The sequence below is a fragment of the Oreochromis aureus genome, linkage group 10 (genome assembly GCF_013358895.1).
Source record: "Oreochromis aureus strain Israel breed Guangdong linkage group 10, ZZ_aureus, whole genome shotgun sequence".
In the NCBI taxonomy this organism is placed as follows: domain Eukaryota; kingdom Metazoa; phylum Chordata; class Actinopteri; order Cichliformes; family Cichlidae; genus Oreochromis; species Oreochromis aureus.
The window spans coordinates 20,663,777-20,678,164 of NC_052951.1; the positions used below are offsets into that span (position 1 = coordinate 20,663,777).

The window sequence follows — 14,388 nt, forward strand, 5'->3', positions numbered from 1 at the left end:
GGCTTTTATCTTAAGCTCTTTAGTTTCCTATCCAGAGTTATTGTCTTACAGTGCACACTTTTTAGCTCCATCTTAGATTGTTTTATGTCATGTTTAAATCTTTACTGGCCCATCAAAGATTTTAGTTTAACCTGCTCACCTGAATGTTTACCATTGCCTCATTTTCCTTCCTGTATGCTACCATATGTGTGATTTTCTATGCAAGAATTTGTGTCTCCATGGGTGCCTCTTCTGTTGGTGATCGAGATTGGCTGTTTACAGCCAGTCCCCTACTTATGGTTTGGTCTTCATTTAATGTGTATTCCTGTCTACCTGTCTCTCTCTAACAGGCTAAGGGTGATGGGGATGTTTTGGAATATAAGCAGCTGGCAGCACTTCCCAGGGTTAAAGCCATATATGACATTCAGCGGCCCGACATTATTCCTTATCAGGCCGACCATGCACAGACGCACCTCTCAGGTGACACTTTGGAGAGATGCAACCGTAGGCAGGTAGTCACACACACACGCACAAACACACTATTTGAATTTCTTCCAGTAAAAATAAATTGACCATACCATATTGAGAATAATGAACAGTAACAAATATCTTTTATTTCTCCTCATATCCAGTCATTGGGCTCCTTATCACCATACTCTCATGTAAGTACTCCCCCCACCTCTTTGTGTAATGGTTGAGAAGGTAATCCTTACTCTAAAGTATTAAATACAAAAGAAAATAGATGTAACTGGTTTTAATTTTAGAACTAAAAACAGTAAAATTGAGTGATATCAAACACCAGCAACATTTGAGTAGATCAAAATGATAACAGGTTGATTACTTCAGTGTATTCAGTACTTTAAACACATTAAAATCTTGGTAATATAAGGTACCGGTGTCTTGCTATTGGCAGATAATCTGAGGTACTGTAAAGTGTTGGGTTTCTGGAAGCAGATTTTGATGAAAATTAATTACCAATAATAGCACATAAAAAAAGGATACAAAAAGACATAGTTTGATATTTTGGGACATAATTTTGCACCCTTGAGATATACCATCTTAATTAGTAAACTGTAGAAGTGCTGGTAGGTGGATTTTGTTCCCATCAGGCTGCATGTTTCCTCTGATTCCAGTCTACATGCTACGCTAACCTAACCACTTTCATATTTAATACCCATCTATTTATATGCTAATATTATTGTTTCAGTCTTGGCATGAAGGAAAGTAACCATCAAAGTATTTCTTTAGTTTGTGCCATCATTGTAACGGCACGGTGATAGTCTTCACTGTCTGTGTTTAGACTACATCTACACATGTTTGTGCACTAGGACTGCTAGCAGCATATGCACCATGTAGGTTAATAAACTGCTGTCAGCATGATTAAAACTGTGTTGTGGAAGTAACCTTGTGGTCTACTTTACTGCCTTTAGTAAATTAAAGCACATTACTCAGACAGCCTCTAAAGCAGCCTTTCCTTTCAGGATCTCTTGGATGGCATGGAGTTAAGAACAAGACGTTCCTCCAGCTCCCCCTATACCGACTCACCTGCACACAGTCGTCACGGAGGCTCCCCACTGCATTATTATGTCCCTGGTAATACTCCCACTCAAGCAAAGACACACACACACACACACACACACACACACACACACACACACACACAGAGAAAAATAGCTGGATAGAAAGTCTTTGTGTGGGTGCAACTCACATTTACATGCACATGTAATCCGTCGGGTTATTTGTCAGTGTATCTTTCAATACCCTGTCTGTCTTACTGTTTGTGGATGTGGGTCATTGATGCTTTGGTTTCTCTCATTGTGATTGGCTGGGCTGAGTGCAGGCAGTGAAAGTGGCAGGAGTTCTCCTTATTATAGTCAGCCAGAGCCCAGGTGTGCTACACCCACCAACACCTTCCAAGCCCCCAAGCATTTCCATGTGCCAGGTAGGCCGTTACTGTGTATGTAGCCCTGACCCTAACCTGTTAACTAACCAAAACTTCACCACGTCAGTCCAAAACTAATCCACAGTTCAAATATTTACAGGACATACCAGGTTGGTCACTGATGGACCTAGTTTGTTATTACTATATATCAGCTGTTCTCCTGCATTCATGCACACAGGTTTTAATTGGATTAAAATAATAATTTGATATTTTGTTATACTTTTTGAAATAAAAAAATCCTTTATAGTCATGGCAAAAAAAGTACACTGTCTCAATTCTAAGGTTTTACATATGAGGACATGATAAAAATAATGTGGTCCTGAGCAGGTGTTAGAATGAGGTAAATACAACCTCAGATGAACAACAAGCAACTAACTAACAACAGCTAAGCCAAAATGTAAAAGCTGTGTGTGAAAGAGTCCACGATTCAGTAGCTTGTAGAACCAGCGTTAGTAAATTGAAGTAAACATTTTCTATTCAACTTTATTAATCTCTCACATCATTGTAGAGGAATTTCTGCTCACTCTGCTTGACAGCGTGGCCTCAGTTCATTGAAGTTTGCGGGCATTCGTTCATGGACAGCTCTTTGAAAGTCCCAGGTTGAGGTCTGGACTTTGTCTTGGCCAGTGCAACACCTAGATTATTTTCTTTTTCAACCATCCTCTCGTAATTTGCTCTAGTGCTTGTTTATTGTCCTGGTGCATGACCAAATTTCAATCAAGCTTTAGCTGTCAGGCAGATTTAACTCTATACACAGGAGTTCAAGGTGGCTGCAAAACAAGCCCAAATCATCACTAAACTAAGCCATGGTATAATTTTAATTTTTAGAAAGAATCAGCTTTTTCCTGGCACTTCTGTTATCTTTCTTGGCATTGTGTTAATACATCTGAATGCTCTAAACCAGGGGTGTCAAAAGGGGTGTAATTTTTTACATTTATTTATTTCTGCTGACAGATTTCAGGGGATCCCCGGGTGAGGGGGTGGGTATGTCGTTCACCCAAGTTTGTGAATGTGATAACTCAAGAACGAGGTGACGTAGGAGTTTCAGATAGGTGTATAGGTGTATCTACTAGGAGGCTGAGAGGTAGCACTGGCCGCTGCCAGTATTTTTGTTTTTGTTAATGTCCTTTTTTTTTTTTAATAATGTGATAGTAAAAACCTTAGAATTCAGGGTTTACTTTCTTTTTACCATGACTGTAACTGAAGAGTAAATTTGAATATTGAGTAACTATTGTGATGGAAGAACAGTCTTCTTGCTGGTTCCAATTTATCTACCCCCAAAAAATGAGTCACAAAAAAGTAATTTGAGATATTAATTACTAATGAGCACGATCCATCCATCATCATCTAGATAGAGGAACAAAAGTTTTTCTGTAATTCATTCATTTTCATCTTATTTTTATTTTCTTTTATTCTTTTGCCTTTAACAACCATAAATTGTATTAATCCTCCTCTCTCATTGACCAATAGGCACTCTTTGTCTATTTTGTCTTACTGATTTGCAGCTTTTGTGTAACATACGAGTACTTTAGTACTGTCATCTTGCAACAAATATCGGTTAATTTTATTTTAAGAGCCCATCAACCCTCCACTTTATCAACTTAACGCCTCTCTCCTCTCTGAATGTTTCACTCTGTCTTTGCTCCCTTCACTATAAAAGGCCTCTTCTTCTCAATATGAGCTGCATATTTGATTTCCCTCCATCATTCCCTCTTCCTGCCCCCACTCCATTTCTCAATTTGTGTTTCCTCCTGCTTTTTTTCTCTCGCCAGCCCTGAAACAGCACTTCCTGCTTGCTTTCAACAGAGTGCGAAATGTATCTGCTGGATGCTTTTATTCAAAGTGTCTCAGAGTGTCATGTGCATACACATTTAGTGCATACAAATAAGGGAGTCAAATCTCAAACTTGGTTGCATTTGTGGCACACTGTGTGAATGGAAATGTTTTCTGTTCTTTTTTTCATTATTTATTGTTATATTAAAGGCTAAACGGCATTTATAGTTTACTGTGGCATGTTGTTGTGCCACTTTCCTGTTCTTGTCTCTTCTTAGTTTTTTTTAATTTGGATCAACTTTAATTGCTCTCCACCCTCATCTTTATTCTTGTGCCGCCTGCTTTTCTTTCCCGTATTAAGCCTGGGAAGCTGTATTAATCAACCTCGGCATGTTAGTCAGGTTGTCTGGATGCAAGGCAGCACCTCTGCAGTACCAGTTTATCACCTGTTCTGTCAGCTTCTGTCGTGCTTAAGACTGTAAATGTATACAACTAATTTGGTGGGGGAGGTTAAACAAGGAAAGCCAGAATATTTAACTCCTCCGCTCTCCTCTGTGCACTGCATACTGGGATTTTGTACGGGAAGGTGGTTGGTATAGTTTTACCTTTATATACAGTTTGCATGATATCTTTAAAGAAACATGAGGGTAATTTAATTAATTATCTCATTAATTGTTGGTGTAAAGCTATGCATTGATGTACTGGTGTTCTCCCCAGAAATGGTGTCCCTCTCTGGGGAAAAGCAAGTGATGCTAACAACACAAATAGTGCAACAAATGAAAAAAAAAAAAATGGAAGGAGGAAGTGTCGCTGTGGCAGGTGATGCAGCAGGTTCAGCTTCAGTTGTATGAGGTGAAAATGAGAATAAAGATGAAAGAATGGTGGATGATGGTTGACATAATGTGGAAATAGTTTTTTTTTCCTCCCTGCATCTGAGCAAATTCTAGACTTCTTCAAAAAATAAATACTGATGACTATAGTTCTGATATTTAGCATCTCTGTCAAGGCAAACATATCCGACCTACCTTCGTTTCACCTTAGTCAAGTGTGGTGAAAATGACCTCACTGCTGTGAGAAGAAAACTTCATTGATTTGGAGGTCTTAGTTTCTAGTCAGTTTTGAGGTTGGGTTTGTGTTATAAAAGCATATGTTTTAGTTTTACTTCCTGTATGTTTTCACCTGTGCCTCGTTCCCCACCAGCAGTGTTCAGAACGGATGGTATATTCCTGTTCCCTTTCTTCCTGTGTGCACCTCCTTTGATCTCCTGTTTTCCTTTGCTTACATGTTTTATTCTGGATTTCTGTTAATGCCACATGATGGATTTTTAACATTTTGCACTTTGATTTTACCCTGAATAAAAATCTTGCTTTGTAATTCAAGTGTACCATTCACAGCTCTGCACTCAATATTTCACATTAGGGCCATGATGTCACTGTAATGATTTTTCAGATCACCATACAGCTACAGAAGACACCCTCAGCACCCACTGTGGCAAATTAACATTCAGAAGCAGACCCCTTCTGTCAGTCTTTCTGAAGTCAGTGGAGATTAAGAAAAGATCACTAATATCATTATTTCAATAGTGGGAGTTGGTTAAAAAAAAACAAAAAAACCAACACAAATTAGAGTCTTTTCTCAGCAATACAGCAAATGCACATGACCCATACAAGAAAAAAAAAAAAAAAGTATTTAGCAGTTCAAAAGAAAGATTTAGTTACTCAAAGAAAGGATCGTCATCAGGAATAAGAATTGCAAAAAGCTGGGAGAAAGGAAAGAAATCTCACATGAAAGGCAAAGAGGTTCTGATTAGAATCTTTGCTAATGGGCCACATACAACCCATTTTAAGTGGGCAAGACCATAGAAACTGTCACCAAGTGCTTGGTCAAAGCAAGCACTTGTTTGATTGTTGGGGTATCTGTCAGGTTTTGTGTGGAGGCGAGGAAGAAGGAACCCAAACGCAGGACTCGCAGGTAGGTGAAGACTGGTGAAGGTTTATTATAAGGAGTGGATGAACAGAGGGTGAACGGACACTGACTGGCTGGATAACTGAATGGCTGACTGAACTGAGAGAACACACGGGAAGGACGACAACATCACACGAACATCAATGACACGACAAAGAACTGGAGGAAATTGAGGACTTAAATACACAAACTGATGCGGATGATAATGAGAGACCGGTGAGTACACAGCTGAACATAATCTGGCTAACGACATGAGAAATGAGCTGATACGGGAGAAACAGGAAGTGAGAACAACATTGATGTGGCAAAATAAACTGAACATGAACAAACTGAAATCACTGGGTCAATGACCCAGGAACCCTGACAGTACCCCCCCCCCTTCAAAGGCCGGCACCCGAAAGAAAGAACCACCAAGACGGGGTGGGCGTTCCGGTGGGCGGCCGCGAGGAAGACTGCGGCGGCCACTGAGCCGGCGTTGATGTCCAGAACGTGGGCTGGGCGACGGCGTGGAGGGCGCGGGAAGCCGAGGGCTGGACCGGTCGACAGCGTGGCGGGCGCGGGAAACCCCTGGCTGAGGAGCGGCCGGGCTCACAGCTGGCTCTGGATGCTGTGGCTGCAGGTCTGGGAACTGACCAGGATGGTGGACGAGTGACTGGGCCAGAGACTGGAGGCGGCCGGACTGGAGGCGGCTGAACAGCAGGCGAATTAACTGACTGGAGTGGAGGCTGAACAGCAGGCGAATTAACTGACTGGACTGGGGATGCTAAGGGATGAACAGAGGTTGGCGAGGCTAAGGAGTGAGCTGAGGTTGGTGTGGCTAATGGCTGAGCTACCGACTGAGCTAGTGAAGGAGATAAAGCTACAGCCTGGACTAGTAAAGCTGGTGCCTGAGCAGGGGACACCTCAGCTAGCCTAACCAGGGATAGTGCGAGGGCGTGAAAGGCTGGATCAGGAGGTGGATGAAGAGGTGAAGTAGCAGGTGGACCGTTAGCTCTTCCAAGCCTCTAGGGAGGTCAGGCTGGGTTCTGGCTGCTCTCAGCCTGGGCGCTGGGACAGGCACGGGAGGTGGCTGGACACCAGTCACCCCCACCCGAGAAACAGGAGCGGGTGTGGAGGTAGACTGGGTCACAGCTGCCCTCGTCCTTGGAGCTGGCACAGGAGTTGTTGCTGGCTGGGCCCAAGTCATCTGAGGTGGTGTTGTAGGGACAGGCTGAGCCTTAGCTGTCTTCACCTGAGAAGGTGAAACGGTTGAAGAGGAAGGAACCCTGACAATTTCTGTATTATTGTAGACTCTTTACCTTACAATACAACGTGCCTTGAGGCAACTCTTCTTGTGATTTGGTGCTATATAAATAAAATTGAATTGAATTGAATGGATGGCAGTCATGTAGATGGAGGGATTACCTACGCTGAAGTTGAACTTTCCATTGAGAAGACTTTTTTTACTACCATTCAGCAGCTCAGTTGTGACTCCCTGCAGAGCTCTACAGGCAACCAAAAAAAAAAAGAGAGATGTTAGGGTTTGCTAAAAAATCAGAGACCAGCTTCACTTCACGTACAAACTATAAAAATAGGTGAATGTCTTTTAAATACATTTAAGGGTGGTCTGGAAGCCATTATTCATTATATTCAGACTTAACACAATCAATAACTCGCACTATTGGACAATTTAGGCCTTTGTGTCTAGAGGAAGAAAAAGCAGATCATCTTTGTTGCAGATGCTTGAAGCCTTCATGTTATTTCATGGGATAAGCTGTTGTATTCAAATACTGCTATATTGTTGAAAATAAGAGGACTTAGCAGCTACGTCATTGTACAAAGAGGCATTAGGCAGGGTTGACCCCTGTGTGGTCAGCCATATGCTGTTGCCTTTTAAATCAGCTTAGATGGGGTCTCACAGGTTTAACCTTTGCTGCAGTTTCACATACATGAACTAATGTGCCTGCTTATGCTGATGATGCAGCTGTGTTTATTACTAGTCATAACAATTCTGCACGTGATCACATAAAACACCAGTAAAATATGTGAGTACACCCTTTTCAATAGTTAACTGGTTGAAGAAGGGTGGAGATGTAAATGGCAGCTGGCACTTCCATCTAGGATGCACTGGAGCAGAAAGGGATGAAAAACTGGTGTTTTTGAAAAAATTATATTCTGAAAAGAAACTGACAGGGTTCAGAGGAGAAAAATCATTGCTCAAACCGTCTAGCAACAGTTTGACTATAGGATGAGATATTTGGTTGTGAATTATTCTGTTGCCACTTGACTGTTGTTGAACCTTCAAGTACACTTTTAAAGGAAATACAAATAGGACTGGTCAACTTTTTCTTGCGAGGATATCACTGGCTCAGATGTGCATTTCTGTTGTTACTTCTGTGTGAAGGTGGGCAGAGTCCAGTGGTTGCTTTTCTCTGAATAGAGTTCATGTGGATGATTGTATCGATTTTGGAGTGATAGAAATGTCCTCTGCACAGTAACTTGTGGATCACTTGTTCTCACTTTCTGAAAATATGTATGTGTTGCAGCCACACTATGTACAGGTTGGGTTTGTAAATATGTACAGTAGCTTTCCCTTGTGGGGTCAATAAAGTGTCTGTCTAATTGTACAAAGACATTTGTTTATTAAAGAATTAGTTAAAGGTCAAAGTCCTCTTCTTATCTGAATGTTTATTTTGCTTTTTGTCACCAACTGACTCTTTTTTGTTCTCAGCTTCTGAGGAAACCAACATCTATAGAAAACCACCCATCTACAAGAGACAAGGTTGGTTAATTGCTCAAATTTTTGTGATTTCAAAGCCTTTTTGGGGGCTGTGTATCTGTCCAGTCCATTGATTTTTGTGTTCATTGTAGCATAGTCTTAGTGTGATAGTTCTGTGTGTCTGACTTAATGAACCAGTTACGGAAAAGATTAAAGCTGTTAAAGTTAAAGCTGCAGTATATATTTATAGACACACTTTTTTATTGTCTGTAATCTGCTACTTCTGATTAGATTCAGTCTTCTTAGGATTTTCTCAACATGGAAACACTCAGAATAAATGAAAGAATTTCTTCTGGACCCTTACACAGCCTTGAAGTAGCTGCAGTTTGACCCCATCCCGTTCAGTTACAAAGTTTATGGTGTGAATTAACTCAAATTTTGTTCCCCAATTTTTCAGCTCTTGTCAGTTGTCCACTAGACAAGTTTCACCTTCAGAAACTAGAAAGGTCGATGGCCTTTGGGTACTGATCACTTGTCCCTGTTAAGTAGGCTTTGGTTGGAATGGGGTAAACAGTCTATGAAAAGCCTAAGAAATACATGTTTAAAATGCAATTTTAAAACCATCAGCTGTAGTCTTTAAACAGTTTAGCCCTTTATTGCTTTTAACAAATTGTAGTGAAGTGGAAAATGGTAAAACTACAAGAAATGAACCCAACATAAAGCAAGATGGCAGACACAAAGTAAAGCACCTCTTAGGGTAAACAGACAAACTGACAAAGGGGACAATACGAGACTATACACACACACACACACAGAGGGGTGACTGGAGATGAAGCACAGGTGGGAACAAGACACAGGTGAAAGCAGATAGTCACAGCAGAGAAAAAGAGCATGAAATAAAATTAGAGGTGTGGTTGTGTAGTTAATGTTGCTTAGGAAGGTTTCTAACAAATAGAAGTGACCCGGAAGTATCTGTATGGCAGCCATAATAACAGCGGTTCAAATTCTCCAACTACTAAGAAAAGACCCTTCCTTTATTACGTGCAACACACCATCCAACTGTTCACCAAAACAATGACTGTGATTTAGACCTAAATCAAACTGATGGTGATTTTGGTCACATAAATGTTAACACTAAGTGTGTGTTTCTCATTTTTGAGTCATTTCAATCACTAATTTCACAGTGAGGCTTACTCATACCATAACCCTGCTGTATGGTTTGACAACAGGTAAAATCTACAGTTGACCTGTCAATGTTGCACTGCCATAATACAATTCTCAAGGAGGTGTTGCCTCGCATGAAGAGCATAGATTTATATCAGCTGTCTAAATCAATGTTATAACTTATGTGAACTATATCAAAGTGTGTTTAAGATATACGTTAGTTATGTCTGTGGTTGTATTGCCATCCTCATCATATCACATGCATTTTTACTTGGGGCTAGCTGGGAAAGGCTCCATCCCAAGTTGTTGATGGAGGGAATTTTACTTTGGTCACAGAAAATTTTAACAGTAGGATAGGAGTTACTGCATCATTGGTCAGGCAGGAAAAAATAATAAAATAAGATTCATTTAATTTTATAGAATTTCAGGCTTTGTAATGAAGTAATGGGTTTTTTTTACTAGTCCTTGTAATTTAGTAATTTAGTCCAGCTATGGGGCATTGTAGTTTTAACATGGTACAACACCATTAACAAATATGTGCACTCAGATTCTCTGAGTAAAAAGCTTTCCTTTTCCTGTTTCCTTATAAGTTCTTCTGGACACCTTTCCTTGATGTTTTCCATCAAAATCAGGTAAAAGGAAGTAGGAGTCAATTTTAGGACTATTTGATTATTATCCATAACAAGAGACATGAGAAACTAACCTTCACTTCAAATCAAAAAGAAGTGACCAAGAGACAAATAATACAGAGTAAAGATGAAATATAATGCCAGAGGTAGAGGAACAGATGAGGCTAGAGAAACTAAAAATATTAAAAACAGTAAAAATAGCCAATCTAACTGGGACCTGTTACACCACCACTGCAGCCATTGTCTGTGCTTCTCATTTTTGCTGTCACATATCTGCAGGAGGAGGACTCATATGGAGACTCTTAAGGCAGCAGCATAAATTGAAAACACACCTTTACTTAAATGGGTTGAAAAGTACAAACTATAAATATTAAAGATTATACAGGAATCCAACAATTTAGGCACAGAAGACACAATAACAGATACTGTGACAAGGACTGACAGAAACATGCCATTATATATACACAAGAGGGGGGATTAGCTGAAGTGAACACAGCTGAGGGAAATGAGACACAGGTGAACAGAATCTAGGTAATGAGAAAAGGAGGAAATAAAGCTAAATACAAAAAAAACCAAGATGAATGAACCAAAATAAAACAGGAACTAACAACTGGGGGACAGAGACGAAAACTTAAGAAGACTTAAGAAACTCAAGATATAAACAGACCTCAGATTATAAAAAGTAACCACAACTTAAGACTAAAAACTCAAAAATATAAAATTCAGAGATCCATAAACTTTATAAAACTCAAAACTATGTTTTTTCCATATTTCTTTTTGCACTTCTTCATCTTCAAGATGAACTCCATTGTCACTCCCTTTGCCAGCCCTTTTCTGTGTATGACCAAATATCTCATAAGTCAGAAGACCATTCAGTGAGTTCCCAGATTGACCTTAATATGACTGAATCTTGTATCACCCAGTCACACTGACTAGCCTGCTCAGTTTTTTAGCATTCTAGCCAAATGCTACCTCATGAGACTTTTGGAAAAATGCACATACTAAATCACAGTCAGAGCTGATGGATTGGTGCATTCCTAATTATGACAGTAGCATTCCCCATACATCATGTTGATAAAGTTACTTTAAGGTTACTTGGCTCGACTATAAAGGTATGCAGACTTGAGGCGGATGTAAAGTTTGATCGCAGTTTTGATACAGCCACATCAAACCTGTGATTACAGATTCAGCTGGTGGAACTGAGAGAAGCAGTGCCAAATAGTGTCTAGATGATCTATCTGTGCTCACATGGCAGGTCCAACAGAGTTACAGTTCTTCTGAAAGACCTCTGCATGATTTACATTGCGCCACAAAGTGCTGACAAGCCTCTCTCTCCTGTTGGGCAGTCTGCAAACTGGGCTGTGTGGATGTGGATTTACACTTACACCATTAATCATGTATAGAGCAGGTTTCATATTAAGGCAAAATACCATAATCAGGTGTATATACGATACATTGATACCATAATTTGTTATAGGCAGATGTGGCTGCACATCAAAAACACTATTTCATCTATTTCCTCACATGTCATCTGCCACATCTAGATATACCACAGGAGGAATCACAGATAAAATGTTTTAGCAGCTCCAGTTGCATCAAATGATCTAAGTCAGGCCAAAAATACATTGCATCTGTTTTAGTGCATCTGAAAGGTAGCATCAGTTTTGGATGTAAAATGATACTAAAAATAGGGGTGAGGTGGAGCCATATTGCACTTGATCAAATGCCCAAGTTAAATGAATACTCAAATTAAATAAAAAAAACATCACAATACAAAAATGATAACAAACACGCACAAACAGATGGATTTTGTTTGTGTCCTTCAAAGAAGAAAAATGCCATTCATGTATACACATGATTAGTTTACAGTGGCCCTGAAGGTACAAATGCACTGCATCTTAAGAAAACCAGCAAATAGAAAAATGCTCCAAAAGCACACAAAACACAAGGGAAGTTTGAGGAAACAACAGTGTGATGGACCAGCTGCAGAAGTGACAAGCTAGCAGTACACAGTTAATTGCAAACATGAATCTACAGTGTTATATGAATCGTCTCATTAAAAGAAAAACACCTTGCGTGCGTCTTTTTCACATCTTTTCTACAGTCATTGGTCCTTGACAGCACAGATGAATCCTCCACTTCTGTGTATCATGTGTATTCGTGTGGTTTGGTTTCTGTCACGTGTGCAGCTGTGCTGTCATATTATTGTCTTCCAAAAACACTCCATTGTGTTTTGTGATTTCCTGTTTCCATTGTGGTTTGTATGCTTTTACAGTGTTTTTCTGTTTTCTGGCATTTTTCTTAATTTGCAGTGTATTTGAACTCTCAGGGCCACCGTATCAGCTTACACATAACCGATATGACAGCATCTTATTCGGATCACTTTTTTTTTACGTTGTTTAATAAAAGTAAAAATTCCAGCCAATCTTCTTGTGAGATTTCAGCTTTAACAGAAACTTTACACATTTGTATAATACCTTAAAGTGTTTCATTCTGTTCATATTTTTTATTTAGAGTCAGCATTATCGCCTGCTTGAAGTTTTGTATCACACCCCCTCCCATTGTCTCTGACCTCTTTTCGATTTTCCATTCCCCTGTTTTTGATGCGTCTCCCCTCTTCTCCTCCTTTCCTCTCACATACTGTGCTCTCTCCCCTCTCTGTAAATACATGCTCTACTTCATCTGTCTTGTTTCTCTTGCACTCACGCATCAGCAAACACGTTGGTCAGAAAATCATTTTAAAGCCAACAATGGGAGGGGAAAAAAGACACTTTCATTAAACAAGAACATCTTTAAGGCTTTCTACCCATATAGACTTTTCACTTCTGGTGGTTTTCTTGTTATTTCTAGCATGAAATTCAGCACAAGATTCTAGGACAAAAAGATTTTCTGTCACAAATCAAATGCTCAAAGTGTGTCTTTAACAATAAATTTAAAAAAAATACCCTCAACAGCTTCTCTAATTATCTTCCTGTCAGAAATATCAGCCTCTCCAACAGCCAATAAGAGTAGGACCAATGACAATCTCACCAATTCCAATCGCCTTTCCACCTCAAACTGTAACAGCATTTATCACCCGAACTCCAACTACTACCCATATACCGGCTCTCCAAAAGGTAAAGCACCATCTACTTAATAGCATGTTTTACTGCTATACACAAACTGAACCCAGAGAGCCAAGTTACAGGGTTTTTTCACTTTGATGTTCACTTTTTCAGTCTTCCCACTTGCTCCCTGTTACCTTTCATTTCCTCCATCTCTCTATCTAGTCTCCAGGGTGAGGAGGTTTTCATCTGGAGGAGAGGAGGATGGACTGAATCATAATATAAACAGGGTAAAAATACATCTGTTGCTTCTTCCTGTTATATTTTAAGTGAGGGTTAATATTTAATGAGCCAGTTAATTAAATGCTTCTTTCTAGCCTCACTTGACATGATACAAAGTGATGCCCCTGTACTCCTCTCTTCTTCCGTCCTCACATCCATCCTTCTCTTTTATCCTGCATTATTCCATCACCATCTGTCAACTCATGCACCCATCTCACTCAATCAACTCTTATTACTCCATCTATCTGTCCTTTTGTTCCACCTTGTTTTCCCATCTCTCTTTGTTCTTCCCCTCTGCTCTTCTTTCCTTCACTCCATGCAGGGAATTGGCAGATTGATCCTGAAGGAGGAGATGAAGGCACGAGCAGGTTGTCACGACAATGACCAGTGGGGTAGCAGACACAGCTCCCGCTGTAGCAGCAAGGAGGCGCTGAGCAATCTGGGATACAGCTCCCTTAATGGCTGTAAGTGTGTGTACATTTCTTTATTTACAAGGTTAGGCTCTTAATCTTGTCTTTTATTATGATGAATTTGGTATGGGATTTTTTGCAGATATATTAGTAAAAGTCTATATTGTAATTCATAATAGAAAAAACAAAGTAAGTCTGAAGTATTTCAGAGTTAGTGCCAGGACTATAAGTTGATTAGTTGGAGTGAAGCAAAAAAAGTTCAAGTGGATGTATTCAGCTTTTTTCTTATTTTATGTATATATATATATATGTATAAATACTGTTGCACTGGTGCATGCTCACATTAAACATGGCTAAAGTTTTAAATAATGAGGTCAACACAGGCTTCAGATGACTCTAAGTGCACAGTTTTTTATACTCTTATTTTCATATGATGTCACTAAGAGCGGATATCCATAATATGGTCATCTCAGGCACACAGGACTGTGAGCAGAGCAGCCTA

The 14,388-nt window shown here is 39.8% G+C and overlaps 1 protein-coding gene across 1 annotated transcript in view; it reads left to right on the plus strand.

Moving 5' to 3' along the window:
• The window catches only part of LOC116319712 (actin-binding LIM protein 3-like), a 57,694-nt gene that overhangs the window by 33,541 nt on the left and 9,765 nt on the right, over window positions 1-14,388 (plus strand). Inside the window, exons 10-17 of the mRNA XM_039617893.1 lie at window positions 330-491; window positions 612-641; window positions 1,461-1,572; window positions 1,820-1,921; window positions 8,370-8,420; window positions 13,129-13,266; window positions 13,420-13,484; window positions 13,799-13,940. Of these exons, the coding sequence (XP_039473827.1) occupies window positions 330-491; window positions 612-641; window positions 1,461-1,572; window positions 1,820-1,921; window positions 8,370-8,420; window positions 13,129-13,266; window positions 13,420-13,484; window positions 13,799-13,940 (802 nt within the window). The remainder of the gene's footprint in view (window positions 1-329; window positions 492-611; window positions 642-1,460; window positions 1,573-1,819; window positions 1,922-8,369; window positions 8,421-13,128; window positions 13,267-13,419; window positions 13,485-13,798; window positions 13,941-14,388) is intronic.